This window comes from Oryzias latipes, chromosome 10 (genome assembly GCF_053564925.1).
Source record: "Oryzias latipes strain Hd-rR chromosome 10, Olatipes_Hd-rR_3.1".
Lineage (NCBI taxonomy): Eukaryota > Metazoa > Chordata > Actinopteri > Beloniformes > Adrianichthyidae > Oryzias > Oryzias latipes.
The window spans coordinates 7,474,146-7,488,976 of NC_136246.1; the positions used below are offsets into that span (position 1 = coordinate 7,474,146).

General features: G+C 46.4%; 1 protein-coding gene across 2 annotated transcripts; it reads left to right on the forward strand.

Moving 5' to 3' along the window:
- Positions 1 to 1,715: 1,715 nt before the first annotated feature.
- immt (inner membrane protein, mitochondrial (mitofilin)) lies at positions 1,716 to 14,814 on the forward strand. 2 transcript variants are annotated; one of them, XM_004086509.5, is made up of 14 exons: positions 1,716 to 1,885; positions 2,447 to 2,517; positions 2,594 to 2,783; positions 3,850 to 3,994; positions 5,333 to 5,425; positions 5,612 to 5,767; positions 5,915 to 6,048; positions 6,694 to 6,797; positions 7,046 to 7,181; positions 9,252 to 9,381; positions 9,503 to 9,726; positions 11,035 to 11,166; positions 13,681 to 13,810; positions 13,953 to 14,814. In XM_004086509.5, exons 1-14 carry the CDS (start codon positions 1,844 to 1,846, stop codon positions 14,558 to 14,560), a joined length of 2,295 nt encoding a protein of 764 aa, XP_004086557.1. In that variant the 5' UTR covers positions 1,716 to 1,843; the 3' UTR covers positions 14,561 to 14,814. The 2 variants fall into 2 exon arrangements, with proteins under 2 accessions (XP_004086557.1, XP_011471483.1); XM_011473181.4 differs by having other exon boundaries at positions 1,717 to 1,885; positions 6,691 to 6,797.
- The last annotated feature ends 17 nt before the right edge of the window (positions 14,815 to 14,831 follow it).

Genomic DNA, 14,831 nt, shown 5'->3' on the forward strand with positions numbered 1-14,831 from the left:
GGCGGCGCTCTCTTTCCCTCTGCGCCTCCCTGCTCTCTGGCTCTGGGGGCCTCGCGGCGGTCCGGCTGGCCCTGGCCTGGGTGGCGGTCTTGGTCGCCCGGGGGGCGGTTGTTCCCTGCCTGTTCCCGTGTGGCGTTGGGGGAATTCCGGCTGCCGCTGCTGCTGCGGCGGGGGTATGGGTGTGGGGGTGGCTGGGCGCTCCTCCTCCTTCTTTTCACATTCCACCATCCATTTTAGAAGAACATAAACACTCACCTGAGCACAGGTGTTAGCTCACCTTTGCACTAATAGTTTGCATGATTGAATGAATGAAAGATTTCACACTAGTTGGTTTAAAGGCATAGGTATGCGTTTGTGAACACTATCTGTTTTGTGTGCATGTTGACATGTGGACATTTTTGCGGCTAGCAGGTGTGTTGATAATATTTGAGTGTGTGTGAACAGGCCCCGCCCTTTTTGTACTACATTTGAACCGTACCGTAACGATAAACAACCAGTAAACCTGTCTGCTCTATGCTGCTTCATGGTCTTACCCCCCTTCCCCTCCTATTATCACCCTCCTACCCCCCCCCCTCTCTAACGTCCCTCTCTCTTCTTCCCCTCTTTCCTTTTCCGTCCGGTCCAACACCAAAGATTTTCAAACATGATTGAAATTAATAAATTTTGGCCTCAATTACAAAAGGGGTTTATTCAGACATACCTTTGGTTTGTCTGAAGATGAATAACCCCTCTTGTTAAAATAAAATATGTCCAACACAAGAGGCCCTCAGCTCTCATCTGTTTGCCTAGCTGTTGGACAGGACAAGTTAAAAAAAAAAAAAAAAAAAAAAAAAAAAAAAAAAAAAAAAAAAATCTGACTGTCATCAGCATAGAGGTGGAATGAAATCCCGTGTTTGCGGAGAATAGACCCAAGTGGAAGCAGGTATAATGAAAAAAGGAGAGGCCCCAGAACGGAGCCCTGAGGTACGCCACATGTGAAAGTTGCTCTACGGGATTCTGCACGTCCAAGACGGACACAGAAGCTCCTCTCATTTAAGTACGATCTGAGCCATTCTAAAGCACTACCTCGAAGACCCACCCAGCTTTCCAGGCGAGACAAAAGGATTTGGTGGTCAACTGTGTCGAATGCAGCTGCCAGATCGAGCAGGACCAAAACAACATGGTGACCGGCATCCGATGCTAGAAAAATGTCATTTGAAACCCTCAATAGCGCAGACTCGGTACTGTGACGGGGTTTAAATCCTGACTGAAACACCTCAAGAATGCTGTTCTCCTCTAAAATGTTGTTAACTGGCAGTACACAATTTTCTCCAAAACGTTCGAAAGGAAGGGGAGCTTAGAAATTGGTCTAAAGTTTGACAAAATGGAGGAGTCCAGGCCAGGCTTTTTAATCAGTGGTGTTACTACTGCATGTTTGAAGCACGAGGGCACACTCCCGTGAATTAAACTGCCGTTAATTTAACTGAGAACATAAGGAGCCAGAGTGGGAAACACTTCTTTAAAAAGACGAGGTGGAACTGGATCATTGGGAGATCCTGATGGCTTCATCTGACTAATTAATTTTTCCAAGTAAGACAGACTGACAGGCTCAAACCGGTGGAGAACAGTAGAACAGCACTGCACTTTCATTTGAGATATTACGTGAACTTTTCTATTTTTAATCAAAATGAACTCGTGCAGTTCCTCCTCCTGGCCAGCAGGGGGCAGCATGGCCCCGTTGAGCCAGAGAACGAAAGCTGTGGGTTCCGGTTCTGTCGACAGTGAGACACAGCTGAAGGAGAACTAGTAGGACGCCGGTGTTGCTCCTGATTCGCTTCTGTACCGACAGGAGCGACCGAGGATCATGCTGAGGCTGCTTCTGAGAGGCGCCGCGGGCCCCGCGCGGGTAAGACCGCGTGTCCGCACCTCGCGCGGCTACTTGCGTGACCTGAAAAGTTCAAGGTGGAGGAGCCAGGAGGGAGGACTGCCCTCCCGGGTCTTAAATTAGCTAGAGTCCTTCTAATCATTTGGACCTGCTATACGCGTTCATGCCCATCACATTGGAGGCCGAGGTCAATCCATCAGTACACTTATCTGACACGCGCCTGTGCCAGATAAGTGTACTGATGGAGTGACGTCATTTTAAAAATTCTTGTCCAGATGAGGGGCACGTGAAGATTCTTCTGGAACCTAAAGGTTCAGCTCCGTATTTTCAAAATAAAAGCTTCTCCACCTTGGTGCTGGTGGACAGGCTTCCTGATGAAGCTTCTGAGCGGTGATGATAAATCATCTGAAGGATCCTCACTTGAGTAGAAATACAAATAGGACAGCTTTTTCCCCCCTGAACATTTCCGATCATAAATCTGAAAACAGAAGAATCTTCCATTAGAAGCGGTTAGTAAGGATCTGCTGGTAGATCCTGAGAGCTCTTTGAATTTGTCGTCTGTTCTTCATGTGGTTCCTACAGAGGAACGGCGGCAGAAGTTCTGTGGTTCACCTGCAGCCCCCCAGGCAGTACAGCACCTCGTCCCAGGGCAGGTAATCAATGTTGAGCGAGCCGCTCCCATCGTTGGGGATCTCTGGAGCTTCACCTACCGCCCTCACTTCTTCACAGCGGGGCTGCGAAGGTGGTGGCCGCCAGCCTGCTGAGCGTGGGTGGAGGGGTCGGAGGCACCATTCTGTACGCCCAGTGGGACCCCAAGTTCAGAGCAGCGGTGGAGAAGAACGTTCCCTACTCCGACTCGGTGTTTGGTCTAGTCCTGGGACCTGCTCCTCAGAATGCCGGCCACCCCATCAGAAAGCAGGTGAGCAACAGCACAGATGGAGAACTGAGAAGATCCAAACCCGTTTGTGGGTCCAGTCCTTGTGCCATGTTGATACTGACCTCGCAAACATGCATTCAAGTGACCCCTTTCAATGAAAAGTCTATATAAATGCATGTTTTGGGCTGCCACCTTCACGCATCACTTCGCCATGTCTTAAGCCCATTTTTGGGCTCTATGTACCAAACGCCCAGCCACTCATCGCCCGTTGAAAGGTCAACCAGTTGAACTTTGAACAATCATGGACTTCATGGATGCCGACCCTTTTTAATTCACAGAAGTGCCAACTGCTGCCTGGCCAAAATATTGTCTCCAAGACTTTCAGACATCGGACGCCGTCTGCTAAAAGCGCTTTTCCTGAACGTGCCACACATGTGTTTTATTATGATGGTTTGGTCCTGGTTTATGGGATCTTGACTCAGACCCCAGAGGATTCTGAAGTGGGAGGAGCTGGTGGACCAGTCTTAGCCCCGCCCACTTCAGAAACATTCTAAAAAACAACGAGCGACTGGGGGGACAAAGTCAAGTTTTGGTCTCACCTATTGTTATGATTGTTTAAGAATTTATAATGCTTTGATTTTCAAGGATTTGTTGCATTTTATTTACCGTTCAAAACTCCATCCTCGTTTTTAAAAGTGGTTTCTTGTTGTTTTACAAGGTGAATGAAATGTTTGCTGAATTGAGAATAAAGGATTAAGCATAGAAAGTTCACCCATTAACCACTAACGGATGTAATAACCGCTATCTGCAGCCTTTTTTCTTAAACTGTGTTACCACAAGTTCTCTATTTTTTGAGGGACAGTTTCTCTGCCTTTTATTTTGAAGCAACTTGGAACAATTATCTGTGATTATGTATTTTGAAAGACTCACCTGAGGAAGACCAAAGAGGAGGCTGACGGCTGTAGTGCAGGAGGACATGAGTGTGACTTAGGGTGATGCAGGGGGGGGGGGTTAGACGGAGGATTTGCTGTGGATGATGCATGAATGATTAATTAGACTCATATTTTAATGCCACATTTTGACAATTATGCCTGTTCCTGACATTCAGCTGGAGTCCACTCGGCCTCAATCCATGCTGGAGAAACAAGCCAAGACCTCCAAGGTCCAGTCAGAGAAGAAAGTAAAGGGGGCCGCCCAAACGGGGTCCACAGAGCCCACTCCCTCCGTGTCGCCCCCTGCTGTCACCATGGAGGGTGAGTTCTGGAACCAGAACCTGCAGCTGAGCAGGTACAGACCCTCTGAGCCGTTGTTCACGAGGACCAGCCGTCAGAGGGTTTGTGAGGAATCCAAAGCGTAATAGTTGAAGGCTTTGCTGTGGGAAGGGCATCAGTTCTAAAAACCTCCACACACAGAAAGTTGTGTTAACCAGGCAGACACGTACAAAGATAAACATGTGTGCAAAGAACGAGAAATGGTGTCAAAGATCCTCCCATTAGGATTTTTCAAGGCAGAATGAGAGGCATGAAGGGGGGGTGGGGTGGAAAGTAAATATTCCACAACCTTAAAAACATAACTCACAAATACAGATATATATCACAATACTATATAAATCAGTGTTTTTCAACCAGTGTGCCGTGGGAAATTGCCCTCATTAACTGATCTAAAAACATTTCCCATCTCCAGGAAATCAGCTCTTTGTTCATCCAAACAGGCCCTGATAAAACACTGAGTAGTTAGGAATATGAAAGATCATAAAAGACTTTTCTTTGTGTTTATTTGATTCTATTAAAGACATTTTGATAAGAATGATGGTACTGCGATTTAGCCGCAGCGTCAGCTGATTTCTGAAAAAGTCCCGCCCCTTTAACTGTCTCCACCAATCATTCTTGGAGGCTTAATCAAATGTCATCAGTCTGACCAATCAGAAGTGGTTAAACTCTTCACTTCCTTGTTCTGATTCTGCTCCTAAAGTCTCTCAGTTCTAACAAAAATTCCAGCTAAAGCTCGTCTTTAGCGGTGTAGCTTTCCACAGAATCTGGTATCAGACCGTGGAACAGGTGAACAAAACAATGAAGCTCAGAGAAGTGAGTCTGTCTGACATCACTACATCACCCATAATGCATTGGGTTAGAGTGACAGCATCTCAGCGTACAATGAGTCTCTCCTCTTAACGTCTTGAAACCACAACGAACACACATCAAACAGTTTTTAAATCTTCTAACTTAACTTTTATTACATCTTTTAGAAAAAACAGCTGCAGCTTCCAGCTTTTCTGCCACAATCATCACAAAAATGCACGTGTGATTGTGGAGGTGCTGTAGATCAATACAGACTATGAGTTTCTCTTTTTTTGTCATTTTTGGATGCTGGTGTGCTGCAGGATTTTGTCATGGTTAAAGTGTGCCGTGGCTCAAAAAAGGTTGAAAAACAAGGATTTAGAGGACAGAGAAGATCCTAGCCTGTCCTTTCACACACACCATGTTCCACTGAAGGACAGATCCTGAGCTCAGGATGAGTTTGTGTCAGACCTTTAGGTCCTTCTCCACGACCGGTCCACTCCACCTTCATCTTCTCCTTGTCTGTTCCTCCAGGAGCTTCAGCCGAGGCCACCCAGATCATCTCTGCCAGCAGCGACGTCCCTTCAGTCCCGGCGCCGTTTGACACCCAACCCACAGCGGTCACAGGTAAATCACCCAGCAGGAACATGTGTAGAGTAATCAGATTACTGCAGGGCTAGGGGAGTTGTTACTCGTTGATGGTTACCATTAGCAGGGTCACTGTTAGCAGTAAATAGTTGTGGAGGGGGGGCTGACTGCTGCTGTTATCAGTGGTCCACGTGCACGCTCTTCAGCGTGCGCTCTCTTTTTCAGAGCACTGCGACGAGTGTCACCACGTTGGCTCAGAGGCGGCCCACAGCGGCGCCGATTCGCCCGCCGGGTCCACAGAACAGCTGGTGGAGCGTCCGGCCGAGGAGGTGTCGGCCCGTCTGGCCCAACAGGACCAGGATGAGCAGAACGTTTTAGCAGGTTTGACGCGAGAACCTGATTTCTCTGAGGCAGAACCTCAACTGTCTCCTCAGTGTGGGAGGGGTCTTCAGCAGACGCCCGACTTGTGACAGTTTCCAACAGAACCGTGAGGCTCATGCCGGTTGTCTGATGTTTGCCGTTCTCCAGCGGTGTCCAGCAGTCTGGAGGAATCTCTGGCCTGTTCAGCCAGAGCAGCGCTGCAGGCCATCGGAGCCCAGGAGGCGGCGCTGCAGGCCATCAACCAGCACACGCAGAAGCTGAAGGAGGCCATGGAAGCAGAGGTACTGCCATGGCCTCAGCGGCCTGGGGCCTGTGGTCAGTGTCATGGAAGACCACCCAAAAAAAAAAAAGGAGTCCATCGTTACTTGGATAATGGATTCCTGATTCATTTGGGAGATTTCTTGTTTTTTTTTTTGTGAGTTTTTAAATAAGGAAATGAATCATTTTGTTAATGGAAGCTCAGGTTTGTTTATAATAATAAATTAAAAGGATTCTAGAGAGTAATTTAAAATGAAAGCAACTAAATATTTTAGCAGAGACTATTATTTTGCTTTTTAACAGCAAAATTACACACAAAAATGCTCCATAAACATTTCCAATCAAGCTTCCAGCAGCAACATAAAAAAAGAGTAGACAAAAGCTTCTTAGTATAAACTCTGGATTTTAAATTTGTCACGGCTTTTCCAAAGATGACAGAAAATGTCTGTCATCTTTTTTTTATGGAGGGCTGAGAGGAAATTAGCATTTCAAAAATAAAACCTGTCATGATGAGGTTTGATTTTATTCAGATTGAATTACGGTATAGAGGTTTGAAAACGAATGTGGATTATTGATTAACAGAAGGTGCAACAGCAGTGGAACATTCTGGAATGTGATTGGCTCGTTAGAGGGAGGAGTTCAGTGACCTGACACTCTGTTCCCAGCAGAGTCCTCCCGAGGAGAAGTCCGTCCAGTGGAAGGATCTAGAAGCTGCTCTGATGGACCGGACCTCTGCTGTGACGGACGCGACAGCTGCCCTTCAGAAAGCCAAGCAAGTTACCCCCACCCCGAAAACATGTCACCCTGTTGACCTCAGGTCACCTCTGCTGTCTGCTGGTTCCTGAGCTCTTTAGCAGCACTCCTCTGCCGTTCTGGGCCTCAGAACAGCAGAACATCTCCAGCTGTCGGACTGTTTTTACATTCCCCTCGTTTCCTAGCGTGCACTCAGGCGTGTGCACGTGTCCTTCCGCCGCTCACAGAGCGCCGCCGTCCCCTGAAGCTGTGTTTTCGTCCCTGCAGGGAAGCTCTGGATGGTCTGAGGGCCACCATCAACGGCTCCAAAGACCTGAAGGTGGCCGCCGTCCGCCCGCTGGTCCTGGCAGCTGAAGAGAACCTGCATAAGATGGTGGTGGACCTGGACAGAGTCGTGGCTCAGGTTAGCAGCTGCTCTGCTCTCTCTGCCTCTAACCCGGTCTCAGGCTAGAGGACACATTATTACTCAAGGAGGCAGGTAATCAGTATTTGGAGGCGATATTTATTTGCAGTAAAGGTGACAATATTTTACAATTTAGAAGAATACAAACACAAACAATTAGTTTATTTCAAAAAACAAGTACCGGTAAATAAACAACCAAAGACATAGCTCCTCCTAGAAGTGCAGGGAGCAACAGGCTCAGCAGCAATTTTTTAGTTTTGTTTTAAGTGAAATAAAGATTTCCCTGAAAGTTTTTAATAGTAATAAAGTCAAACTTCAGCATAAATTGGAGGATTTATAATTTATGTTAAGTTGAAACAAAAAGTGCACAGTGGCAAATAGGGATGGGTATCGTTAAGGTTGTAACGGTACTACTACTCTTATCGATACTGCTTATCGATCCGGTATTTTAACTACATTCTTATCGATACTTTATGAGGAAGAAAAATAAATAAATATACAAATAACAAATTAAGAACAAAGTGTTTTATTTCCTCATTTTGCAACGACATTGTTTTTTTAACAAAACATTTTACTTTATACATGAGAAAGTTCCAGACAGGATATGTATTTAAGTATTTTTATTCTTTATGAGCGTGATGTTTCCTTTGATCTTTTGTCCATTTTCGACAACCTTGAATGGACTTCTGTCTGTCAAACACCCAGAGTTAAATTAAGTTAAGTGAGATGATGGAAACAAATTCACTTTGATACGGACTCCTTTCTGTTTCTTTATTTTTTTTTAAATCCAGTAAACCCAATAAATTATATAAATTGTATGGAGGAAGAATATCATTAGTTGTTACTTATTATTAAGTTTTAGGAAGCAGCTGTTAGTTTGTTGCGGGTCTGGAACCATAAGCGGTGAGTCTAAGCCCCGCCTTAGACTGATCCGCAGTTAAATCATCAGTAGACCCAATTCACAGCGAATAGAATAGAAGACTTTGTTAATCCCACGATGGGGAAATTCCTTTTGTCAGCGGCAGCACAGAAAAAATCAAACAAAAATAGTTGGACTAGTTAAGCAATCAAACGCCGTCTCTTGGGCCGTGAATGGCAGAGAGCTGCTGAAGGCGGCCTGTTGGGGGCGGGGGCTTTATGTCTGGTGTTTCGCTGAGGAGAGGAGGGAGACGTTTGAACGCCGGCATCAGATTGTCTCAATGCAATGATCTGTGTTTTTTGTATTTCTCCCCGTCAAATAAATATGAACAATAACATTTATGGTAGCGAGTTAAAAGCGACTTTGCTAGTTACCAGTAGAGGGACATGCAGAGGACCGAGATGCCCACTACTATTTGGAGAGAGTTTTCTGTACGTTCAGCACATCCGTACACCCTCCAGAGCGTCTCCACAGCACAAGGCTTTTCTCTCTGAGTTTGAGTTTGACAGTGGTGGAGACAGAGAGCCGGAGGTGCGTCTGAGCCACAATGACCAGCTCCACATCAGTCCATCCAGTTAAAAAAAAAGGGCTTAATGCCAACATGTCAAAATCCTAATTATTAGGTCGCACAATAAATCGCAAATGTATCGTTATTGCGATATCAATCTTTGCAATACGCAATAAATGGTTACCTTAAACGTGCTAAAACAATCTTATGGCAGCTTGAAGTATTCAACGGATCAAATAAATCCCTTTATGCATTTGACCAATCAGATGGACGCTTTTTAAGTTAGATACCCGCCTCCCATGTAGACTAGTTTCATTTGGAGTATAATTGAAGTCATGTTGACTCATATTTAAGTTAGTAGTTAAATGGAACAAATCGCACGTTTTCCTCATAGAGTTTGAAGAGCCATGGTATGTCAAAGAGCGCCTTACTTTTGGGTGTAAGTTGGATGCAGATTTCTCCTCATGGTTCACAAATCCAGCAGATCTTCAGGCAGAGTCAGGCCCAAACGGGGGGAACGCCCTGCTTTCAGCTGCTCACAGATGTTGGGAGGTGTTGATCCCAGAAGCAGTGGTCATTCTTCAGCCTCACTTAAGAAGCCGTCTCCAGGACAATGATGGTGATAGAAAGGATCTGTATGCAGGTGCAGTCGGCTGAGGTGGAGTCCAAGATCGTGTCCCAGTACAGTGACCTGGTCCAGGAAGCCAAGCAGCAGTTCCAGAAGGAGGTCAGCAGCCTGACTCCAGAGATCCAAGCCAACTGGAAAGGCCTCAGTGAGTCAGACTCACCTTCATCCTCTAACTTGGACATCTTAGTACCACAAAAACCCGGCAGACTAAACCAGCTGAATGGTTGTAGAATAAGGAACTGAACCATTTTGTGTGTTTTTGTTAGCGGGGAAGCTGTCCACGGACGACCTGAACGCCCTGATTGCCCACGCTCACCGCCGGATCGACCAGCTGAACCGAGAGCTGGCAGAGCAGAGAGTCCGGGAGCAGGTCCACATCGATGCGGCTCTGCAGCAGCAGAAGCTGGAGGACCAGAGAGTGCTGGAGAGGGCCGTCAGCTCCTCACTGCAGCACGTGAAGGAGGAGGCCCGGCTGGAGCAAGAAAGAAAGGTTTGAAGCTGCGGCGCCTGATGCTGAGCCTCCGCCACGCCACACACACACGAGCGCCTACATCCAGACCCGTGCTGCAGTTAGGTTTAGAAGATCCTTTCATCAGTTTGGTCATTTTAAAAAAAACAAGAGGTGCCTCCTGCTTTTTGAGATCAAAGACTTCAAGGGCGAGCATGAAGAAGAAGATCTGGCTGCAGAAAACCTCCTTAGTTCTTGTTGTCACACCCAAACCACTGTGGTGGAAGAAAAGTGCTGTTAGAAAACAATTAAGATCCATCATGAACTAACATCAGGACAACATGGATCCGGTTTATAAGATCAACAAAGGTCATCCATCAGAAGCAAATAGAAAAAGTATCAGTAAATACTCCTTTATCAGCGTTTTGAATGATAGAAAATGTGTTTCTGCAGCTTGTAATCTTCTCTTTGGGATGAGTGATGGATGAGGAGCTGCAGCTCCTGTTTTTAGGACTTCTGTTCTTCACATGTGAACAAAACCCAGCAGACAGTCTAGAAGAGACAGATGGGAGAATCTCAGCTCTGAAAAGCAGCACCAGAGCGGCGCTTCACAACCTGTAGCCTGTGAGCCACACCCCTGAGTTTACTGCTGAGGCGCGTCACAGTTCTGCTTTGAGAAATGATTTTTCAGACTTTTTATGCATCTGGGATTCAGTCCCAGATTTGACAACGTTCTGCCTTTTTCCACCAGACCCCGGAGTGAAACAGGAGCTTCTGCTGAAGAGCAGAAGGCTTTATGGAAAGACATGTCTGATGGTCATCTGACCACCACTGCAGACATCAAATAAGAATGTGGTATTAAAAAAAACCATACAGAATCAAGAATCCAGAACTCAGTAGCCATAAACCAAAAAAACAAATCCCTCCTTTTTTTCAGAATAAAGCAATATTTCTCTCTGCTCTTTTTAATTAACTGGCTGTGTTCATAGAGGTGAGCAGCGTGAGAGCGCTCTCTCATTATTCCATGTTTGCACAAAGGTATGGATTTGTACTCATAATGAGCAGTTTCTTTGTACATAACGTCTTAAGTTGAATTCAGATTGACGTAAAAAAATGGGGAGATTGGAAGTTGTCAATTTTACGTCCTTAAATCTATAGACGGTCTGTGTGAACATGCCTCAGAACAAACTAAGAGTTCAGGATAAAAGGAAGACGGTGAAGTGCAGTCGTCTTCTCGGAGTGCAACAGCACCACCAGGTGGACCCAGCGGGGACTGCAGCCCCTGCTGTGTTGGCAGGGTGCCGACCAGATGAACTGTGATGCCGATGAGGCGTATTTGTCTGTGTGCAGATGAACGAAGTGAGGGAGGTGATGGAGGCGGAGATGAGGACTCAGCTGCGGCGTCAAGCGGCGGCTCACACGGACCACGTCCGAGATGTGCTGAAGGTCCAGGAGCAGGAGCTGCGAGCTGAAGCTGAGCAGGTGTTCGCACTGAATCACACTGGACAGGGACATCAGCCCTACGGGGCGCGTTGGACTAGCCCTTGTGCTATCTGTCCCACAAGACGGATAGCACAAGGGCTAAGAGCTCAGAGACTGGCCAGTCCATGAAGACATTAGCAGCTCTTCATCATCATCAATCAACAAAATAAAGTAAACCATAAACGTATAAGAAGTAGAAGAAGCAGATCTTAAGATTTGTGGAGAATATTGTCTTTGATTTTTTTTTTTTTTTTTTTTGTCCACACCATCCCTCCCTGATTGTACGGTTTGAGTAGGGATGAATACTGGTTATCTGGTACTGACCAATACTTTCCAAACCGCTCTGGTGCTTTAACTGTCCCCAGAGCTTGAAAAATTAACAAAAAAACCCCAAATATGCCAGTATTTTCCAGAAACATGTGATTAAGCAGCGTGACGGAGGTGAATTTGCCTAAGAGGCTTTATCTGATTCTTTCTGGCAGTCTGCGTTGCATCTCTGTTTTCACACGCGCAGAAGTTAACGCGTCGTTCACGTCACTCTTACCCATCAGGCTGCTAATTCCAGTCTTTTGCTGTGAAGTTCAGCCAAACTTTCACTCGCTTAAACCTTCAATATTTGACTGAAGCTCCGCCCACCCTTACGACCACACCCATTCTTATGTAAGTCTGCCCACAATCACTGGAACGGTAACATGATTGGCTAGAATGGCACAGCAAAACGGAGTAGATTGACACGTCCAAAACAAAGCACTGAAGTGAACCACGAAAACCTGTGTTTGTTTTATGGTACTGGTAGTGCTACATACAGTCAGGACCATAAATATTTGGATAGAACTTAGTTTCTGTACATTACCACAGTGACTTAAATAAAACAACTCAGATGCCATTACAGTGCAGACTTTCAGCTTTTGGGTTGAACAAAAAGATTGCATACAAATGTGAAAAACTTAAGCATTTTTTAAACACAATCCCTTCATTTCATGGGCTCCTAAGTAATTGGACAAATGAAAGAGCTGAAAACAAAATGGTCATTACTAATATTTGGTTGAAAACCCTTTGTTGGCAATGTCAGCCTGAAGTCTTGAACTCATGGACATCACCAGATGCTGGGTTTTCTCCTTCTGAATGGTCTGCCAGACCTTTACTGCAGCGGCTTTCAGTTGCTGTTTGTTTGTGGGCCTTTCTGTCTGAAGTTCAGTCTTCAACAAGTGAAATGCTGCTCAATTGGTTTGAGATCAGGTGACTGACTTAGTCATTCCACTTCTTTTCTTTAATAAACGTGTAAGTTGCTTTGGCTGTATGTTTTGGGTCGTTGTCCATCTGTATTATGAAACGCCGCCCAATCAGTTTGGCTGCATTCACCTGGATCTGCGCAGACAGTCTGTCTCTGAACACCTCAGAATTCATTGGGCTGCTTCTGTCCTGTGTCACGTCATCAATAAACACTAGTGTTCCAGTGCCACTAGCAGCCATGCACGCCCAGACCATCACACTGCCTCCACCGTGTTTTACTGATGATGTAGTGTGCTTTGGATCAGGAGCTTCTCCACGCCTTCTCCATACTTTTCTCTTGCCATCATTCTGGTAGAGGTTGATTTTGGTTTCATCTGTCCAAAGAATGTTTTTCCAGAACTGTGCTGGCTTATTTTAGATGCTTTTTAGCAAAGTCCAATCTAGCCTTCTTATTCTTGAGGCTTATGAGTGGCTTGCATCTTGCAGTGTAGCCTCTGTATCTACTTTCAAGCAGTCTTCTTTTTACGGTAGACTTGGATATTGATACGCCCACCTCCTGGAGAGTGTTGTTCACTTGGTTGGCTGTTGTGAACGGGTTCCTCTTCACCATGAATAGGAATCTGCGGTCATCCACCACTGTTGTCTTCTGTGGACGTCCAGGTCTTTTTGTGTTGCTGAGTTCACCAGTGTTTGCTTTCTTTCTTTCTCAGGATGTACCACACTGTTGATGTTGCCCCTTCTGATACTGTAGAAATTTCTGGCATGGTTTTTTTCTGTTTTCTCACCTTAATGATGGCTTCTTTCACCTGCATGGAGAGCTCCTTTGACTGCATGTAATCTGTTCACAGCAAAATCTTCAAAATGCAGCACGAGTCCTCTAATCAACTCCAGGCCTTTTATCTGCTTCACTCATAATGACATAACAAGGGAATTGCCCACGCCTGCATATGCAATAGCATGGAAGTCAATTGTCCAATTACTTACGGGCCCATGAAATGAAGGGATTGTGTTTAAAAAAAAATGCTTTAGTTTTTCAAATTGTATGCAATCTTTTTGTTCAACCCATGGAATAAAAGCTGAAAGTCTGCGCTTCAATGGCATCTGAGTTGTTTTATTTAAAATTCACTGTGGTAATGTACAGAAACGAAGTTAGAAAGAATGTGTCTCTGTCCAAATATTTATGGTCCTGACTGTATGTCTGTACCAGCATCAACGTATGTATGTGGCACTGAGTTTCAGTACCTGTCCCTAATGTGGGGCTGCTGTGGGTTCTGGTTTCAGATTCTGAGCAGTAAACTCCTGGAGCAGGACACTCTGCACCGTCAGCTGACCCAGGAACAGCTGGACAGCTTCACTCTGGACATGAATGCTGCATATGCTCGCCTGAAGGGGGTGGAGGAGGCCATCGACAGTAAGTGACACAACACACACAGCAGCTCGTTGCACCAGTCCAATCTCCGGACGTGAACAGAACAGCTTGAATGGTTTGCTGGAACTGCAGCGGGCGTCTCACAGACGGTTGCTCTGACTGGTGGCTGTGCGTTGACCTGCAGGTCACCTGGTGGCGGAGGACGAGGCCCGCAGAGCTCATCAGCTGTGGCTTTCTGTGGAAGCCCTCAACCACACCTTGAAGACCGCCGGCACTGAGGAGCCCAGCGTGCCTCTGGACAGCGCAGCCCAAATGGTGCGCGACAGCTGCAGGCAAGATGACTTCGCCTCAGCCCTGGCAGAGGCTCTTCCTGCAGAGTCGCTGTCACGCGGTGTGTACGGCGAGGCTTCCCTCAGAGCCCGCTTCAACTCCCTACGGTCGCTGGTGCTTAGGGTGGCACTCATCGACGAATCCCACAACTCTCTGTACCAGTACTTCCTGTCCTACCTTCAGGCGGCACTTCTCTTTGAGGACCAGCAGGCGGCCCCTCCCACACAGCTGAGCAGCGAGGACTTGGACACGTTCAAGCTTTTGTCATATGCGAGCTACTGCCTGGAGCACGGAGACCTGGAGCTCGCGGCTAAGTTGGTGAACCAGTTGAAGGGTGAATCCAGGAGGGTGGTGGAGGACTGGCTGACGGAAGCCAGACTCACGCTGGAGACCAGGCAGGTGGTCAGCCTGCTGTCGGCTTATGCCAATGCCGTAGGCCTTGGCACCACCCAGGCTCCGTGACCCTCTGTTGAAGAGGGGCCTGGAGGCCTTCCAAAGAGCCCCAGTTTTCTTGAAGGATGTCGGTGAAGAACAGCAGCTGTCCAAAGCTTGGACCAGGGGGTTGGGGGAATTGAAATGGTCAGATTGCAAAAGAATAATCGTCTCATTTCAGTAATATTTTCTGTCACAAAACAAGTTTCCTCGTGTTAATCTGTAATCACACTGTGTTCCTGTGAATAATACACAAACTCAATAAATTGTGAACCGGAAAGCTGGCACTGTCTCTTTGACT

Excerpts from the sequence above, each read along its gene's own strand:
- immt (XM_011473181.4), top strand. The coding sequence starts at position 1,844 with ATGCTGAGGCTGCTTCTGAGAGGCGCCGCGGGCCCCGCGCGG. Across the intron at positions 2,518-2,593 it reads AGCACCTCGTCCCAGGGCAG|CGGGGCTGCGAAGGTGGTGG; the intron begins GTAATCAATGTT and ends ACTTCTTCACAG. Across the intron at positions 5,426-5,611 it reads CCAACCCACAGCGGTCACAG|AGCACTGCGACGAGTGTCAC; the intron begins GTAAATCACCCA and ends TCTCTTTTTCAG.